Source organism: Microcaecilia unicolor, chromosome 9 (assembly GCF_901765095.1).
Source record: "Microcaecilia unicolor chromosome 9, aMicUni1.1, whole genome shotgun sequence".
NCBI lineage: Eukaryota > Metazoa > Chordata > Amphibia > Gymnophiona > Siphonopidae > Microcaecilia > Microcaecilia unicolor.
In genome coordinates, this window is record NC_044039.1 from 67915424 (window position 1) to 67933013 (window position 17590).

At 40.2% G+C, this 17590-nt stretch overlaps 1 protein-coding gene across 8 annotated transcripts in view; it reads left to right on the plus strand.

Annotated features, from left to right (window-relative positions):
* The window catches only part of PPARA (peroxisome proliferator activated receptor alpha), a 652237-nt gene that overhangs the window by 465349 nt on the left and 169298 nt on the right, over window positions 1-17590 (plus strand). For all 8 annotated transcript variants that reach the window (XM_030213762.1, XM_030213761.1, XM_030213757.1 and 5 more), the window contains one exon: window positions 14534-14736. In XM_030213762.1, the coding sequence (XP_030069622.1) occupies window positions 14534-14736 (203 nt within the window). The remainder of the gene's footprint in view (window positions 1-14533; window positions 14737-17590) is intronic.

The window sequence follows — 17590 nt, forward strand, 5'->3', positions numbered from 1 at the left end:
CACCGGAGTCTAGGCAGGCAGGCTCAGTTTCGGACTGCTCTGAGAAATGTCTTGTCTGATACTGAAGATGAGCATTCGTGGGAGGAGGAAGAGGATCTCAGGTACTTTTCTTCTGACTAGTCCTATGGGATTCCTTCTGAACCTTCCCCACCACCAGAAAGGAGACTGTCTTCACCGGAGAGTCTATCCTTTACATCCTTTGTCCGGAAAATGGCTGCGGCTATTCCCTTCCCTATGGAGGTTGAGGATGAGCCCAGGGCTGAGATGCTCGACGTCCTGGATTATCCTTCTCCACCTAGAGAGGCTGCGACGGCTCCTCTACATAAGGTACTAAAGGAAGTCCTTATGTGAAACTGGTCATTCCCTCTGTCTGACCCCATGATCCCGGAGAACTGAATCCCAATATCGGATCCCCGGGGAACCTGGATTGATGAAGTCTCAGCTACCTCACAACTCTATGGTGATGGACTCCGCTCTCAAAATAGCCAAGAGTACTAGGGACTATGCCTCGGCACCCCAGGCAGAGAATCTAGAACCTTGGAATCTTTTGGGAGGAAGGCGTATCAGGCCGCTATGCGCGCTCCCAAAATCCAGACATATCAGCTCTTCACGATCATCCACTTGCGGAACTCGGTGAGGCAACTGTCTAGCTTGGTTGATGTCCTCCCTCTGGAGCAGGCCGAGCCTTTTCGCCAGGTGGTCAGGCAGCAGAAGGCGTGTCGAAAATTCCTGGCCAGGGGTTCGTTCGACACTTTTGATGTAGCATCCAGGATCGCTGCCCAAGGTATCCTGATGCGCAGACTTTCATGGCTGCGTGTCTCTGACCTGGACCATTCGGTCCAGCAGCGGATGGCGGATGTTCCTTGCTGGGGGAATAACCTTTTTGGTGAAAAAGTGGAGTATCTGGTTGACCAGCTCAAGAAGCACAGTGATGCTATGAATTCTCTCTCCCGCCGGGCGTTTTCTGCTACTACCTCCTCATCTAGCAGGTTTTTTGGAGGGAAGAGGAGTGCTCCCTATTCCAATGCTAGGCATAGGTACACTTCTGCTTCTCGGCAGCCTGTCCAGGCTCTGTCCCAGCATGCTCGTTCTCGTCAACAGCGTGCGCCTAAGGCCTCTTCGGCTCCCCAGCAAAAGCAAGGGACGGGCTTTTGATTGGCTCCAGTTCAGCATAGCCTCAGTAAAAGTGTCTGTGCCAAATGACTTGCCGGTTGCGGCGGAGGTTTATTTATTTATTTATTGCACTTGTATCTCACATTTTCCCACCTGTTTGCATGCTCAATGTGGCTTACAAAGTCCTGTCATGGCATGACCATTTCAGGGTACAGAGATAGAATTGGTGTTACAAAGATATCGGTACTAACAAGGCTAACAGTCGGTCTAGTCAAGCAATTGTAGAAAGAAGCTGATCATAGTAAGGAAGGAGTGGTGATGTGTTGTAGTTATTTTTCACCAAAGGTGGCCTCTCATAATTTCCAACCGGTGGGTTCTTCAAATAGTCTGGTCAGGATACACCCTGAGTCTGGAATCCAAACCTCCAAATTGTCCACCAGGAGCTCATTCTTACAGTTCCCAGCACAAACAGAACTCTCCGCCCTTCTACAGGCCCAAGAGGTCGAACCTGTTCCACGAGGGGAAAAAGGGCTTAGATTCTATTCCAGGTATTTCCTTGTGCAAAAGAAAACAGGGGGGATCTCACTGTCACCTAGTCCCTTGCCCCAATTATCTAATGAAAAATGCACCAGCATGGTTCATATCGGATCTCACCACCCACCTAAATTTCCTACTCCAACAAGATTCCTTCCCCTCTGAACACGGCAACATTCTACTCACACCAATACCGAAAAACCCCAAGAAACCAGCGAAAGACATCACCAACTATCGACCTGTGGCCTCCATCCCTCTTCTAACCAAACTGATGGAAAACAGAGTGACCTCCCAACTCAACAAATTCATACAAAAGTTCTTTATACTACATGAATCACAATCGGGTTTTCGACCAGCACACAGCACAGAAACAGTATTACTTACCCTCATATCCAAGTTCAAACAAGAAATCTCAACTGGCAACAAAATACTTCTTCTGCAATTCGACCTATCCAGTGCATTTGACATGGTAGACCACAACATTCTCACAAAACTACTGGACAAACTAGGAATCGGCGGAAACATCATTAAGTGGATAAAAAGTTTCATCACCACCAGATCTTATCAAGTCAAATCAACCTCATCAATATCGTCTGCATGGTCATCAAAATGCGGAGTCCCCCAGGGATCGCCTCTATCCCTGATCCTCTTCAACCTTATGATGATTCCCCTGGCTAAATCCCTATCCAAATCTGGTCTAAACCCCTTCATCTATGCTGACAATGTCACCATATTCATTCCATTCCAATCTAAGCTGGATGAAATCTCGAAGAAAATAACTACTGGCATGAACATCCTTCCGACTGGGCCAATGCTTTCAAGATGAAACTGAACAAAGAAAAAACTCAATGCTTAATCCTCTCATCACAACACTCCACTATACTCCCTACCACCCTGACCACACCCGACGTCACAATCCCAATATTCGACAATCTAAAAATCCTAGGCGTAACGCTAGACAACCACCTAACTTTAGAAACTCATGTAAAAACCATAACAAAGAAGATGTTCAATATGATGTGGGTATTGAAAAGAGTTAAACCATTCCTCCCCCAAAAACTTTCCACAATCTGGTACAATCAACAGTACTCACCCACATCGACTACTGCAACAGCATCTTCATTGGTTGCAAAGCCCAAATCCTGAAAAAACTCCAAACCGCCCAAAACACAGCAGCCAGACTCATTTTTGGCAAACCACGATTTGAAAGCACAACCCCACTCCGTGAAAAACTCCATTGGCTCCCTATCAAAGAGCGAATAAATTTCAAAGTCCATACATTGATCCACAAGATCCTCCTTGGAGTAGCTCCAAGCTACATGAACAGTTTGATCGATCTTCCAGCCAGAAATGGGACCAAATCTTATTGAACATTTCTCAATCTTCACCTTCCCAATTGCAAAGGTCTCAAATACAAAACCTACTACGCATCCAACTTCTCTGTTATAGGCAGCCAACTCTGGCACGCCATACCCAGACACATCCGAACAACCAAAGAACACCTACCCTTCCGCAAGCTGCTGAAAACCTACCTCTTCAAACAAGCCTATCCAAATGACCCAACTTAATTCACAAACCTAATCCACACCACTAGCATTATCCTTACATTAAACCCTCCCCCACATCTCTTCCTCTTGTCCTACTCTATACAATTATGTCATTTCTGTGATACTTTGTATCAGACATTGTAACTCTGTACCATACTTTGTAAACCGCAGTAAACCTGCATTGTAACTCTGTACTATACTTGTAAGCCGCACTGAACCTGCTAACAGCGGGAAAGAGCGGGGTATAAATGCTACAAATAAATAAATAAATAAAAATCCTATACCTAAGGGCACTGAACAAATTTCTAGTCCGAGAAAAGTTCAGGATGGTTTTCCTGGGCACCCTTCTTCCCATGATTCAAGAGAACGATTGGCTATGCTCTCTGGATTTAAAGGATGCTTACACCCACATCTCGATACTTCCAGCTCACAGGAAATATCTTTGATTTTGGCTGGGAACAGAGCACTTTCAGTATCGTGTACTGCCTATTGGCCTGGCGTCTGTGCCCAGAGTGTTTAACAAATGCCTAGCTGTAGTCGCAGCATCATTACGCAGACTGGGAGTGCATGTGTTTCCTTATCTTGACGATTGGCTGGTGACGAGCACCTCGAAGGAGGGTGCTCTGGAGTCCATGCAAATGACTATTTGAGTGCTAGAGCTACTGGGGTTCGTCATAAATTATCCCATGTCCCATCTCACCCCAGTCCAAAAATTTGAATTCATTGGAGCCCTGTTGAATACTCAGACAACTCGAGCTTATCTTCTGGAGGCAATGGTGGACAACCTTCTGTCTGTGGTGTCCATGGTTCAAGAGTCTCGGCAGATATTGAGACTTCTGGGGCATATGGCCTCCACAGTTCATGTAACACCCATGGCATGTCTACATTTGAGATCAGCTCAGTGGATCCTAGCTTCCCAGTGGTTTCAAGCTGTGGGGGATCTAGAGGATGTAGTCCAACTGTCCACCAGCTTTCGGAATTCTCTTCAGTGGTGGATGATTCGATTGAATTTGACCATGGGGCGACCATTCCAAGTTCCTCAGCCAGAGAAAGTGCTGATGACGGATTCATCTCTCCTGGGTTGTGGAGCTTATGTAGATAGGCTCCACACTCAGGGAATTTGAAATTGAGTTAAACAAATAAGCTAACACTATCGATCTTTTTATAAACCATGCACATAATTACGTTATTGATTATACATAGAGACAAATACATTATTGTCTCCACCTCTTTTTAGATCAGTGGACCATGTTTTGAAATCTCTGACTCAGCTGTTTTTTTCCAAACCAAACCTTGATGCATGTGAGTCCAATATATATATTTTTTATAACAAGTCTGGCTCTTCACGTTAGTATATAACAGTGATACTTACTCATACAAATCTTTTTAAATCAACAGGATTTCTACAGTTTGCCTTAGATTTGGCAACAAAGGATTTTCTGTATAGGTGGGTGTCTTAGCCTATGTCAATCTAATTTACTCTTATGTATACATAGGGTATAGCTGTTCCTTTTCTTTTGATTCCTTTTGAGTTCTGTTTTATCAATATTTGATATAATTTTAGATGATGTTCTCTATATATGTATTGCCCAAGCGATAAGTATTATATATAGGGCATGTTTTATGAGATACATATGATTTTAAATTTATGTATGTATATACATGATATATCTGTTGTACGTGCGTATACGTGTATGTGTATATATTTTATATATTTTATATATGTTACCTAGATATGTAATATTATAGCAGATTACTCACCAATTTTATTTATTTTTTTAAATATCTTTTATAGCCCCTGAAGCAGCCCAGTTGGGCGAAACATGGCCTGTGTCGGGCTGTTTGTACTCATATAAATATTGTTGTATTGTTTAAATAAATTGCATTTCATTTCCACACGATCTGCTCTTTTTGTTTTCCATCTTGGAGTTTGCAGACCGTCTGCCTTCGTGCTTTCTTGGACCCTCCCTTTTGGGCATTATCGAGCCTGTTCTTACAGGCAGCATGTCTTTTTCACCATGGAAGGACGTTTTAAGCTTCAATGAGGACTGTCTCAAAAATATGTTACCACCAGACCCCTTCTTTAAAGAACCTGATGTTTTGGAGGACTATCTCAAACATTGGGAAGAAGCAGTGAAGCTTAGCAAAAGATGGAAGAGAACCGAACTCCATGGGTCATCATTACTAGAATATTGCAGATACAAGCGCATCCCTAGAGGATTACGTATGAACAAAGGATCTACCATGTTCAATGACGACCAATCCTTCATGTTACAATGGGAAGCTATTTTGAACAAATGCTCCCTAGATCTTATGATTTTGTTGATTAAAACATGTAAAGAAAAAGAGCAGAAAGTAAAAGAGGAGCTAGATAAAGAATTAACATTCCTTAAAGAGAATGACACATGTTTCGAGCTCCTCTATGAAGATCTTAAAAAAAGCACTGATCAATTCGAACGGGATTTAAGGTTGATTAAATTTGAAAAATTCCGTAGGGATGATGAAGACTACAAAAATCACAATATCTACCCATGGCATAGGTTTAAAAAACAGAGGAACAGAAGTACGCGTAGATATTCAAATAGACAATCAAATAATTCCTATAAAACTACTAATCACAACACATTATATAATAAAACTATAAGGAATAACATCCCTAAGAGCCCTCCCACTGTTAGAGAGAGGAAACGTCCCAGAAGTGACCAAGACGATGTATTCGATCCGTCAGCCTCACTATATACCACACCACCAAGGACCAATATAGATAAACAAATGCAACATCTAGGTCAATTCTGGAAGAAGAAATCGACAACAGATAATTCCACCTCTGAATACCCTAGAGGATATACATCATACCGAAGCAGAGGCAGAGGAAGGGGTGGCTTTTTTCAGAATAGACAAGGACAGGAAAACACAACCAGGTATTAAATATGGTATATAATATCTCAAATAGAGAATTGACTGATACTGAGAAGAAAGTTCTCAGTAAAGGCTTGTCATTTATACCTACACCAAAATATGACGCATTTAAGACCAGAGTGGAATTTTTTAAATTCATACGTAAATTGAAAATAATGGAATTTTTTTCTAAAAAAACATCAGAATATAATGACCACTCAATTGTCAAAACCAACAGCAAATGGCTCCCACCTGGCAATACCCATCATTTGATTGAAACCTATGAAACCGTGGTACTCAAAGAAATAGCGGCATTAGAAGAAAAAGGTAAGAAAAGAGCATTTTATAATCTGACTAAAGAAGAAAATGCCGCAATTAAAAATCTACAAAAAGATCAAAGTATTGTTATTAAACCAGCAGACAAAGGTGGGGCCATAGTTATTATGAATAGGGAAGACTATATTTGCGAGATACATAGACAATTAAATGACACCACCTTTTATAAAGTATTAACAAAAAATCCGACAGAGAGTATTCAGAAAGAAATTTCTACATTAGTTGAAATAGGCAGAGCAGCGCAATATCTAACAGAAAAGGAAGCTAAATTCCTAACAGTAAAAGAACCTGTGATACCGACAATATATATTCTACCAAAAATACACAAGTCCCTGTCCAAACCTCCAGGCAGACCTATCGTGTCTGCTTGTGGCTCACTATTAGAACCTTTGTCTATTTTTACTGACAAATTCCTACGTCCTTTGGTACATAAGATTCCATCATACATACGAGACTCAGCAGATATGATTAATATACTTGAAACAATTCTACCAAGTAAAGACATGCTTTTAGTGACTCTCGATGTAGAGAGTCTCTATACTAACATTCCACAGGAAGAATCTATTGAAATCATCAGAGAACAATTACTCGAACATAATACATTATCTAGGTTTCCAGTGCAATTCATCATTGAATTGGCCACAATAGCACTTACCAAGAATTTCTTTTCATTCAAAGGAAAATTTTACCATCAGATTAAAGGAACAGCTATGGGTGCAACATTTGCACCATCTATTGCCAACCTATATGTAGCAGGGTTTGAAAAAAACTTTTTACCAGGAAATAAATATATGGCTAATGTATTTCTGTGGAAAAGATATATAGATGACATCTTAATGATTTGGAAGGGAACAGAAAGTGATTTGAAAGATTTTCATAATTGGTTAAACACTTTAGATACTAATCTTAAATTCCAAATGAATTACAGTAATAGAACCATCCCTTTCCTGGACATCAATATACATATCAAACAGAATAAATTTACTACAGATGTCTACCGTAAACCAACAGATGTTAATAAATATTTACATTATATAAGCTGTCACAGTAAGAGTTTAAAAACCAATCTACCTTATAGCCAGTTTCTGAGACTGAGACGATTATGCTCAGACGCAGGAACATATGTTCAAAGATCTAAAGATATGTCTAAACGGTTTATAGAAAAGGGTTATCCACAGAAGTGCATAAGAGAAGGTTTTCAGAAAGCCTCGAAATTCACAAGAGAAGCACTACTTAGACCAAGTCCTAAAGGAAACAAAGATAAGATTGTATGCACACTACCTTTTACCAACATGTCCTATTCTATTGTCAGTATAATTAAAAAGCACTGGCATTTATTGGAAAGTTTAGAAACATTTGACCAAAAAAAACTTATTGTTGCTTATAAACGAGAGAAGAATCTGAGAGATCTTCTCGTTCCATCTACACTACCAGGTACAGATGCATCATTAAGTAATCTTCCTAAAGGACATTTTCGGTGTGGTAAATGCTCTGTATGTAATGTAAATATTAAAACTAAAAATCTGTACATACAATCAGCTAATAAAGAAATCAATTTATACCATTTTTCAAATTGCCAAACAAGTAAAGTGATATACATCGCTATATGCCCCTGTGGACTAGCCTATATAGGCAAAACCAAAAGAAAACTTAACACTAGAATTATAGAACATAGGAGCGCTCTAAAGAATAAATCATTAGAAAAACCACTAGTAGCACATTCACTGGCTTTTGACCATAAATTTGAAGAGTATAAATTTTGTGCTATTTATGTATATAAGAACAAGTGGAGAGGTGGTTCAGCAGATACATTTCTGTTACGAAAAGAGCAAGAATTTATCTATAACTTAAATACCCTTCATCCACATGGCTTAAATGCTGACATAGATTTGTCTGTTTTTCTATAACCTCTTATGATAGCTGCCTGTAAGATAGGCATCTAAGACATCCACCATACATCTATTTTTATTACTTAGTGCATTCGCTATGTCATTCAGACCTTTTATTCATAATCCATTCATTTTATATTTATATTAATATTTTTCACTTTTTAAATTAAAAGGAAAAGTATATTAGTAGCACGCCGCTGACAACTGATGCTCTTTCAATAAAGGTGGCACATCGCTATTTAATTATTTTTTTGCTCCGTTTGAAACAGTGACGTTTTTTTTGACCTCTGACCTTTTTAGTTTCGTTTCGCCGGCTATTTAACCTTTCCCTTTTTATATATAAAAAATAGAAATATAGGCAAGATTAATCCATTAAAAGGATAATATTTTACACTACCCCTTAGCCATCCAAATTCTTTTTAAGTAAGCTAGAGTAACGAATATTGTGACATCATCAGCTATCAACGATACTCTTATATCTATATGTTTTAATATATTCCGTTGTTGAATATACTTCACTTTACATGATCCACTCTTCCTTCGGTTGTCATTATATATTATTGATCCCAAATACAAAATACTGCAGGACCATCGCGTCCTTGAGGTTGACCTATGACCCCCTGCTTCCTATTTTAAGCTTCCTCTGTTTGCTGTGAGCTTTTTTCAGCAAACTCAGAGATATGCGACCGAAGCGCTGGCTTTATGTAAGTAGAATCTTTGTTGTAATGCCCTTTCAACGGCGAATTTGAAATTGAGTTAAACAATTAAGCTAACACTATCGATCTTTTTATAAACCATGCACATAATTACGTTATTGATTATACATAGAGACAAATACATTATTGTCTCCACCTCTTTTTAGATCAGTGGACCATGTTTTGAAATCTCTGACTCAGCTGTTTTTTTCCAAACCAAACCTTGATGCATGTGAGTCCAATATATATATTTTTTATAACAAGTCTGGCTCTTCACTTTAGTATATAACAGTGATACTTACTCATACAAATCTTTTTAAATCAACAGGATTTCTACAGTTTGCCTTAGATTTGGCAACAAAGGATTTTCTGTATAGGTGGGTGTCTTAGCCTATGTCAATCTAATTTACTCTTATGTATACATAGGGTATAGCTGTTCCTTTTCTTTTGATTCCTTTTGAGTTCTGTTTTATCAATATTTGATATAATTTTAGATGATGTTCTCTATATATGTATTGCCCAAGCGATAAGTATTATATATAGGGCATGTTTTATGAGATACATATGATTTTAAATTTATGTATGTATATACATGCTATATCTGTTGTACATGCATATACATGTATGTGTATATATTTTATATATTTTATATATGTTACCTAGATATGTAATATTATAGCACATGCATATACATGTATGTGTATATATTTTATATATTTTATATATGTTACCTAGATATGTAATATTATAGCAGATTACTCACCAATTTTATTTATTTTTTTAAATATCTTTTATAGCCCCTGAAGCAGCCCAGTTGGGCGAAACACGGCCTGTGTCGGGCTGTTTGTACTCATATAAATATTGTTGTATTGTTTAAATAAATTGCATTTCATTTCCACACGATCTGCTCTTTTTGTTTTCCATCTTGGAGTTTGCAGACCGTCTGCCTTCGTGCTTTCTGGGATACATAAACGCCAGATCAGTAGTAAACAAAACAGAGACTATAACAGACTGGATCACCACAGACAACCTCGACCTCCTATTCATCACTGAAACCTGGATCCATGACCTTAAAGACCCCATAATCTTAGATTTATGCCTACCAGGATACAAAATCGCCCATTGGACAAGAAACGGAAAAAGAGGTGGAGGAATAGCCATAATATACAAATCCGAGTTCACCATCACAGCCACAGCTGAATCCATTCTGCCACAACTTGAAATCGCCTCGGTAAGAATCAATCATCCAAATTTGCAGGAACACCTTAACACAGTCCTACTCTACAGACCGCCAGGCAACTGACAAGATTCCCAAACACAATTTATGGACTTTATTTCAAACACTTGTGTCGCTATCTCAAATCTTATTATAATAGGAGATATCAACCTGCACCTTGAAGACCTCACCTCTACAAGCACCCAAGAATGCAAAGAATTCCTACAACTGTGGGATCTTCACGAACCAAACACGAAACCAACTCACAATAAACGACACACACTAGACATTATCACATACAAATTCGACCCTGATTCAAACCTTATACTAACAGATACAAAATGGACTCCTGCACCGTGGTCAGACCACTATAAAGCATACATCTCCCTCCAATGGCGAACGAAAGACTCACCTAACAAACAAGAACGAAAAACCTACACCACGAGAGGAAAAATAGACCCGGTAATATTCTGGCAACAGATCTACCACAACAGGTGGACAATAAAGCCAGATACAAACCAATTCCTCCTAGAATGGGACGATAGATGCAGATCAATACTAGACAATATCGCCCCAACTCAAACCAGAACCTCACACAGAAAGAACTCAATACCATGGTTCAATGAAGAACTGAAAAAAACTCAAAACACAAGTTAGAAGGTTAGAACGAGCATGGAATAAAAAGAAAGATGACCCCACACTTAACGCCTGGAAACAACTTCAAAGAAAATATAAATATACCATAAGACAAACTAAAAGATTATATTACAAGACTGAAATTGGACCAAACTACAAGGACACACATAAACTCTTCCAACTCATGAATAAACTACTAGATACTACACCAGTCACACCCGACAGCAAAGATACACCAGGAGTAGACAATCTCGCAAGATACTTCAAAGAGAAAATCGCACAATTACGATTTAAAATACCTGTCAGCACCACCGACTATGCTGAACTCCTTGATTATCTAGATCCAGACCCTGGTGTACACCCAGCAGACAGAACCTGGACCAACTTCGAGTCATTATCGGAGGATATCATTTCCCAAACGCTCAAAAGATTTGCCAAATCTCATTGTAAATTAGACATATGCCCAAGCAGCCTTATGAAATCTGCCCCTCAACAATTTATGACTGACCTAACTAATCACTTGAACTATATGTTACAAAATGGACTCTTATTTCATCCATGCCTTCATTTAGCTTTGCCAGCTTATCGTCCAACAATTGCGACATGTGTTTCAGAGAAATTTGTACCATGTCCTCATTCATCGGGGCCGGATTCTGGGACTGTTGCGGCAGGGTTGGCGGGCTCGATGGTGCTCGATGGGCTCAGCGACGCCATCTTTGTTTTCAGCACGCTGCCCTTTTCTTTCCCTGATTTAATTGGCATTCAGCTCTGCCGCCGGCTTTAATAACGCTCTTTTCGATTCCTCTTATTTTCCTGTACTGTTCAGTGCTTTTTCGAGCCTGATTAGGGTCCTGTAGATACCATCAAAAATGGGTATTTTGATGCAGAGGAAGGGAGCCGAGCTTACAGACGTCCGCTCAGTCCTGCAACATCACGTGACCCCCCGGTGGCTTATATCAATCGTCAAGGCAGCACTCAGAGCCCAGCCCTGGCGACTAAGGTGGATCACCTCCTCCGGTGGGTGGAGGCTCACCTGCTATGCCTGTCAGCTTGCAGGTGAGAGCAATATGCAGGCTGATTTTCTCAGCCGACACACCCTGGATCCAGAGGAGTGGGAGCTGTTGGCGGAGGTGTTCCAGGTGCTTTGTCAGAAATGGCACTCCATCGATAGACCTCATGGTGACCCAGATGAATGCCAAGGTACCCGTCTTTTTCAGCAGAAGGAAAGAATCTAGGTCTGCAGGACTGGAAGCTCTTCAGCCATGGCCGGAGGACTCTGTTCTGTACATTTTTTCCCCCTTGACCCTTGATTGGGTGGTTTCTGCTTCGGATCGGTCAGCATCCAGGCTGGGTCATCCTGGTGGCTTCGGGGTCCCGCCTGGATTGGATGGTATTCATCTCAGAGTACTGATAGAATAGAAAAATGAGCTTGCAGAACTATTGTTAGTAATATGTAATTTGTCTTTAAAATCAAGCATGGTACCGGAAGATTGGAGGGTGGCCATTGTAATGTCGATTTTTTTTTTTAAAAGGTTCCAGAGGTGATCTGGGAAATTATAGATAGGTGAGCCTGATGGTGCCAGGCAAAATGGTAGAGACTGTTATAAAGAACAAAATTACAGAGCATATTCAAAGCATGGATTAATGAGACAAAGTCAACATGGATTTAGTGAAGGGAAAAATTGCCTCACATTTCTTTCAAGGGGTGAACAAACATGTGGATAAAGGTGAGCCGGTCGATATTGTGTATCTGAATTTTCAAACGGCATTTGACAAAGTACCTCATGATAGACTCCAGAGGAAATTGGAGAGTCATGGGATAGGGAGGTAGTGTTCTATTGTGGATTTAAAAAACTGGTTAAAAGATAGAAAACAGAGTAGGGTTAAATGGTCATTATTCTCAATGGAGAAGGGTAGATAGTGGGGTTCCCCAGGGATCTGTGCTGGGATCGCTGCTTTTTAACATATTTATAAATAATCTAGAGATAAAAGTAACTAGTGGTACTTAAATTTGCTGACAACACAGAGTTATTCAATGTTGTTAAATCTCAAGAGTATTGTGAAAAATTACAAGACCTTACGATACTGGGAGACTGAGCATCCAAATGGCAGATGATATTTAATGTGAGCAAGTGCAAAGTGATGCATTTGGGAAAGAGGAACCTGAACTGTAGCTACGTAATACAAGGTTCCACATTGGAGTCACCGACCAGGAAAAGGATCTAGGCATCATCGTTGATGATATGTTGAAACCCTCTGCTCAGTGTGCTGCTGCAGCTAAGAAAGGAAATAGAATGTTAGGTATTATTAGGAAAGGAATGGAAAACAAAAATGAGGATGTTATAATGCCTTTGTATCGCTCCATGATATGACCACACCTCGAATATTATGTGCCATTCTGGTCACCACATCTCAAAAAAGATATAGTGGAATTAGAAAAGGTACAGAGAAGAGCAACGAAAATGATAAAGGGGATGGGATGACTTCCTTATGAGGAAAAGCTAAAGCGGCTAGGGCTCTTCACGCTTGGAGAAAAGATGGCTGAGGTCTATAAAATAATGAGTGGAGTGGAACAGGTAGACGTGAATCACTTGTTTACTTTTTCCAAAAATACTAGAACTAGAGGGCATGCAGTGAAGCTACAAAGTAGTAAATTTAAAACAAATAGGAGAAAATATTTCTTCACTCAATGTATAATTAATCTCTGGAGTTCGTTGCTAGGGAATGTAGTAAAAGCAGTTAGCTTAGCGGGGTATAAAAAAATTTTTGGATAGCTTCCTAAAAGAAAAGTCTATAAACCGTTATTAAAATGGACTTCTGGAAAGTCCACTGCTTATTTCTAGGATAAGTAGCATAAAATGTATTGTACTGTTTTGGGATCTTTCCAGGTATTTGTCACCTGGATTGGCCACTGTTGACAACAGGATGCTGGGCTTGATGGATCTTTGGTCTGCCCCAGTATGGCAATACTTATATACTTATAAGTCCCCTTGATTTTGAGAGAAGTTGTAGAATGATTTCACTTTTCTATTTTAGGGGGAGTATGGGTAAACAGGGGAGAAATGTCACTCAGTGTTATCATTTGTTATAGTTTCTGTAAATCTAATTTGTTATTAGATGTAACATTTTGCATACATTGTATCAAGAGAAAAGGAAGGCTGGTCTCCATATTTTTTGGGACTTGCTGACTTTTCGTCTTTGATAAATTTTTAACCTGGGTAGTTCAAAGTATATATTGGTTTATTTACGGAGTTCGTTTCATCTGTGTATCACTACCTGGACTAGAAAAAGCAGAGCTCTTCTCTTGTAAACTTGTGGGGAAAAGAAGGGCATATTTTCTTTTTAGATGTCTTGTGTTGTAGGTGGGAAATGGCACTTTTTTTGTGAATTCAGGGATAGCCTCAATCTCTCATCTTATCTATTGGGGGTGGGGGAGTTCTATCTGTAAATGGATCTGGGCAGTCATTTTGGAGCCTCAGTAAGAGACTCTCATACCAGTTTCCATCAAATTGGCGTGCAGAGAAATTGCCTCTAATACGTGTGCAAACACAGTAACAGGTGTTTTGCACTGATGAAATACACCTTTAAAAAATAGAATCCTGCTTGTAGAATAATTACTGGCAGTTTGTGCTTCTACATGTTTGTTTTATTGTTTGTTTCATTCCTCAGCAATCCGTTTTGGACGAATGCCGCGATCTGAGAAGGCAAAATTAAAAGCAGAAGTTCAGACATGCGAAGAAGATATAGAAGATTCACAAATGGCAGATCTTAAATGTCTTGCTAAGCTTATATATGAGGCCTATCAGAAAAGCTTTAACATGAACAAGTTTAAAGCTCGGGCCATTCTTGCTGGGAAGGCCAGTAACAATCCAGTAAGTAGCTGTATTTCTGAATGGACTAGTAACATACTGATGATGTGGAAGCATAATGTTTTTCATTTAAGATTTACTAAGTTTTGAGCAGTATCATGAAAAGATCTTTATATTCTGTTAATCTGTGTTTAAAAATTACCATTTTCATTACATATTCAGAAGGGTAAAACAAGTGTAGAAAGCATATGGAGTATGATTTGTGGAATTCTTTCCAACTCCTCTGCATGTGTCTGTGTATTTTTGAGTTAGAATGAGCAATGTTGACTTTCTTCCCATACTTCACTTTTCTAGTAGTAACATAAGGAGCCAGTTCAGCCAAAAGCTTGATTTATTCTTCCAGTGAAGGTAAAATGGTGTCTTCTTCAGGGGAAGCGTTGGTCGGCTCTTGCTGACGCCATTTTACCATCATTTAAAGTTTGGTCCATTTGATGCCCATACCCTATGCACAATTGGTAAGATGGTATGAATTAGATGCTGTTCTGACAGGACCCTTGACAAAAGCCTGTGTTGGGTATATCTTGTCAACACACTGTATATTGCAGCATACCTTATACAGTGGTGGAAATAAGTATTTGATCCCTTGCTGATTTTGTAAGTTTGCCCACTGACAAAGACATGAGCAGCCCATAATTGAAGGGTAGGTTATTGGTAACAGTGAGAGATAGCACATCACAAATTAAATCCGGAAAATCACATTGTGGAAAGTATATGAATTTATTTGCATTCTGCAGAGGGAAATAAGTATTTAATCCCTCTGGCAAACAAGACCTAATACTTGGTGGCAAAACCCTTGTTGGCAAGCACAGCGGTCAGACGTCTTCTGTAGTTGATGATGAGGTTTGCACACATGTCAGGAGGAATTTTGGTCCACTCCTCTTTGCAGATCATCTCTAAATCATTAAGAGTTCTGGGCTGTTGCTTGGCAACTCGCAGCTTCAGCTCCCTCCATAAGTTTTCAATGGGATTAAGGTCTGGTGACTGGCTAGGCCACTCCATGACCCTAATGTGCTTCTTCCTGAGCCACTCCTTTGTTGCCTTGGCTGTATGTTTTGGGTCATTGTCGTGCTGGAAGACCCAGCCACGACCCATTTTTAAGGCCCTGGCGGAGGGAAGGAGGTTGTCACTCAGAATTGTACGGTACATGGCCCCATCCATTCTCCCATTGATGCGGTGAAGTAGTCCTGTGCCCTTAGCAGAGAAACACCCCCAAAACATAACATTTCCACCTCCATGCTTGACAGTGGGGACGGTGTTCTTTGGGTCATAGGCAGCATTTCTCTTCCTCCAAACACGGCGAGTTGAGTTCATGCCAAAGAGCTCAATTTTTGTCTCATCTGACCACAGCACCTTCTCCCAATCACTCTCGGCATCATCCAGGTGTTCACTGGCAAACTTCAGACGGGCCGTCACATGTGCCTTCCGGAGCAGGGGGACCTTGCGGGCACTGCAGGATTGCAATCCGTTATGTCGTAATGTGTTACCAATGGTTTTCGTGGTGACAGTGGTCCCAGCTGCCTTGAGATCATTGACAAGTTCCCCCCTTGTAGTTGTAGGCTGATTTCTAACCTTCCTCATGATCAAGGATACCCCACGAGGTGAGATTTTGCGTGGAGCCCCAGATCTTTGTCGATTGACAGTCATTTTGTACTTCTTCCATTTTCTTACTATGGCACCAACAGTTGTCTCCTTCTCGCCCAGCGTCTTACTGATGGTTTTGTAGCCCATTCCAGCCTTGTGCAGGTGTATGATCTTGTCCCTGACATCCTTAGACAGCTCCTTGCTCTTGGCCATTTTGTAGAGGTTAGAGTCTGACTGATTCACTGAGTCTGTGGACAGGTGTCTTTCATACAGGTGACCATTGCCGACAGCTGTCTGTCATGCAGGTAACGAGTTGATTTGGAGCATCTACCTGGTCTGTAGGGGCCAGATCTCTTACTGGTTGGTGGGGGATCAAATACTTATTTCCCTCTGCAGAATGCAAATAAATTCATATACTTTCCACAATGTGATTTTCCGGATTTAATTTGTGATGTGCTATCTCTCACTGTTACCAATAACCTACCCTTCAATTACGGGCTGCTCATGTCTTTGTCAGTGGGCAAACTTACAAAATCAGCAAGGGATCAAATACTTATTTCCACCACTGTATATTGGATTGGAAGAATAAATCAAGCCTTTGGCTTCCCTGGAAATTTTTCATGATGTCTTCCACCTCTTTTGTTTGGCTTTTGACTGTGGAAGGTTTGATTTCCTATTTTGTTTCCAGTAGCATAAGGAAAACAGGAGAGCCCAGTTCTGAGTATTATAATAACAGCATCAGGTTGTAAATCAGCATGGCGACTATCTAAGCACATGCTTTGAACAGAATGGCCAGGTGGTTAGAGAATTGGCTGATAGAACAGGGGAGAGGCAGTTTCACTGTACTAGTCTCTATGCTGCAGAAGTGATTAGTCTCTATGCTTTTCCAGTAGAAATGCATCGGGCCATTTTGGGGGGGAGTTTATTTCTTCGAGGACAAACAGGCATAATATTCTCACATATGAGTGACATGATCCACGGAGCCTGGTGCAGACACTACCAAGTGCATTGTCAGTGCACGAGGCTGGGACCAGCAGTCTTTCATTTTCCATGGAGCCAGAGAGGTTTGTTTTTGATCTCTTCTCAGCTCGAAATACTTTGCCTTTTTGGTACCTTCTTTTTGTCTGGATATATTTTCTTTGCATATTATTGTTTTCTGTCATAATTTGTTTAAACATTTTTTATACATTTTTTTGGATTTTTCATTTTTCGGCCCAAGGGGCCTCTGAGCCCTTTTTCCTACCCAGGAACCGTTGACCTTTTTCGGGTAAGGAGT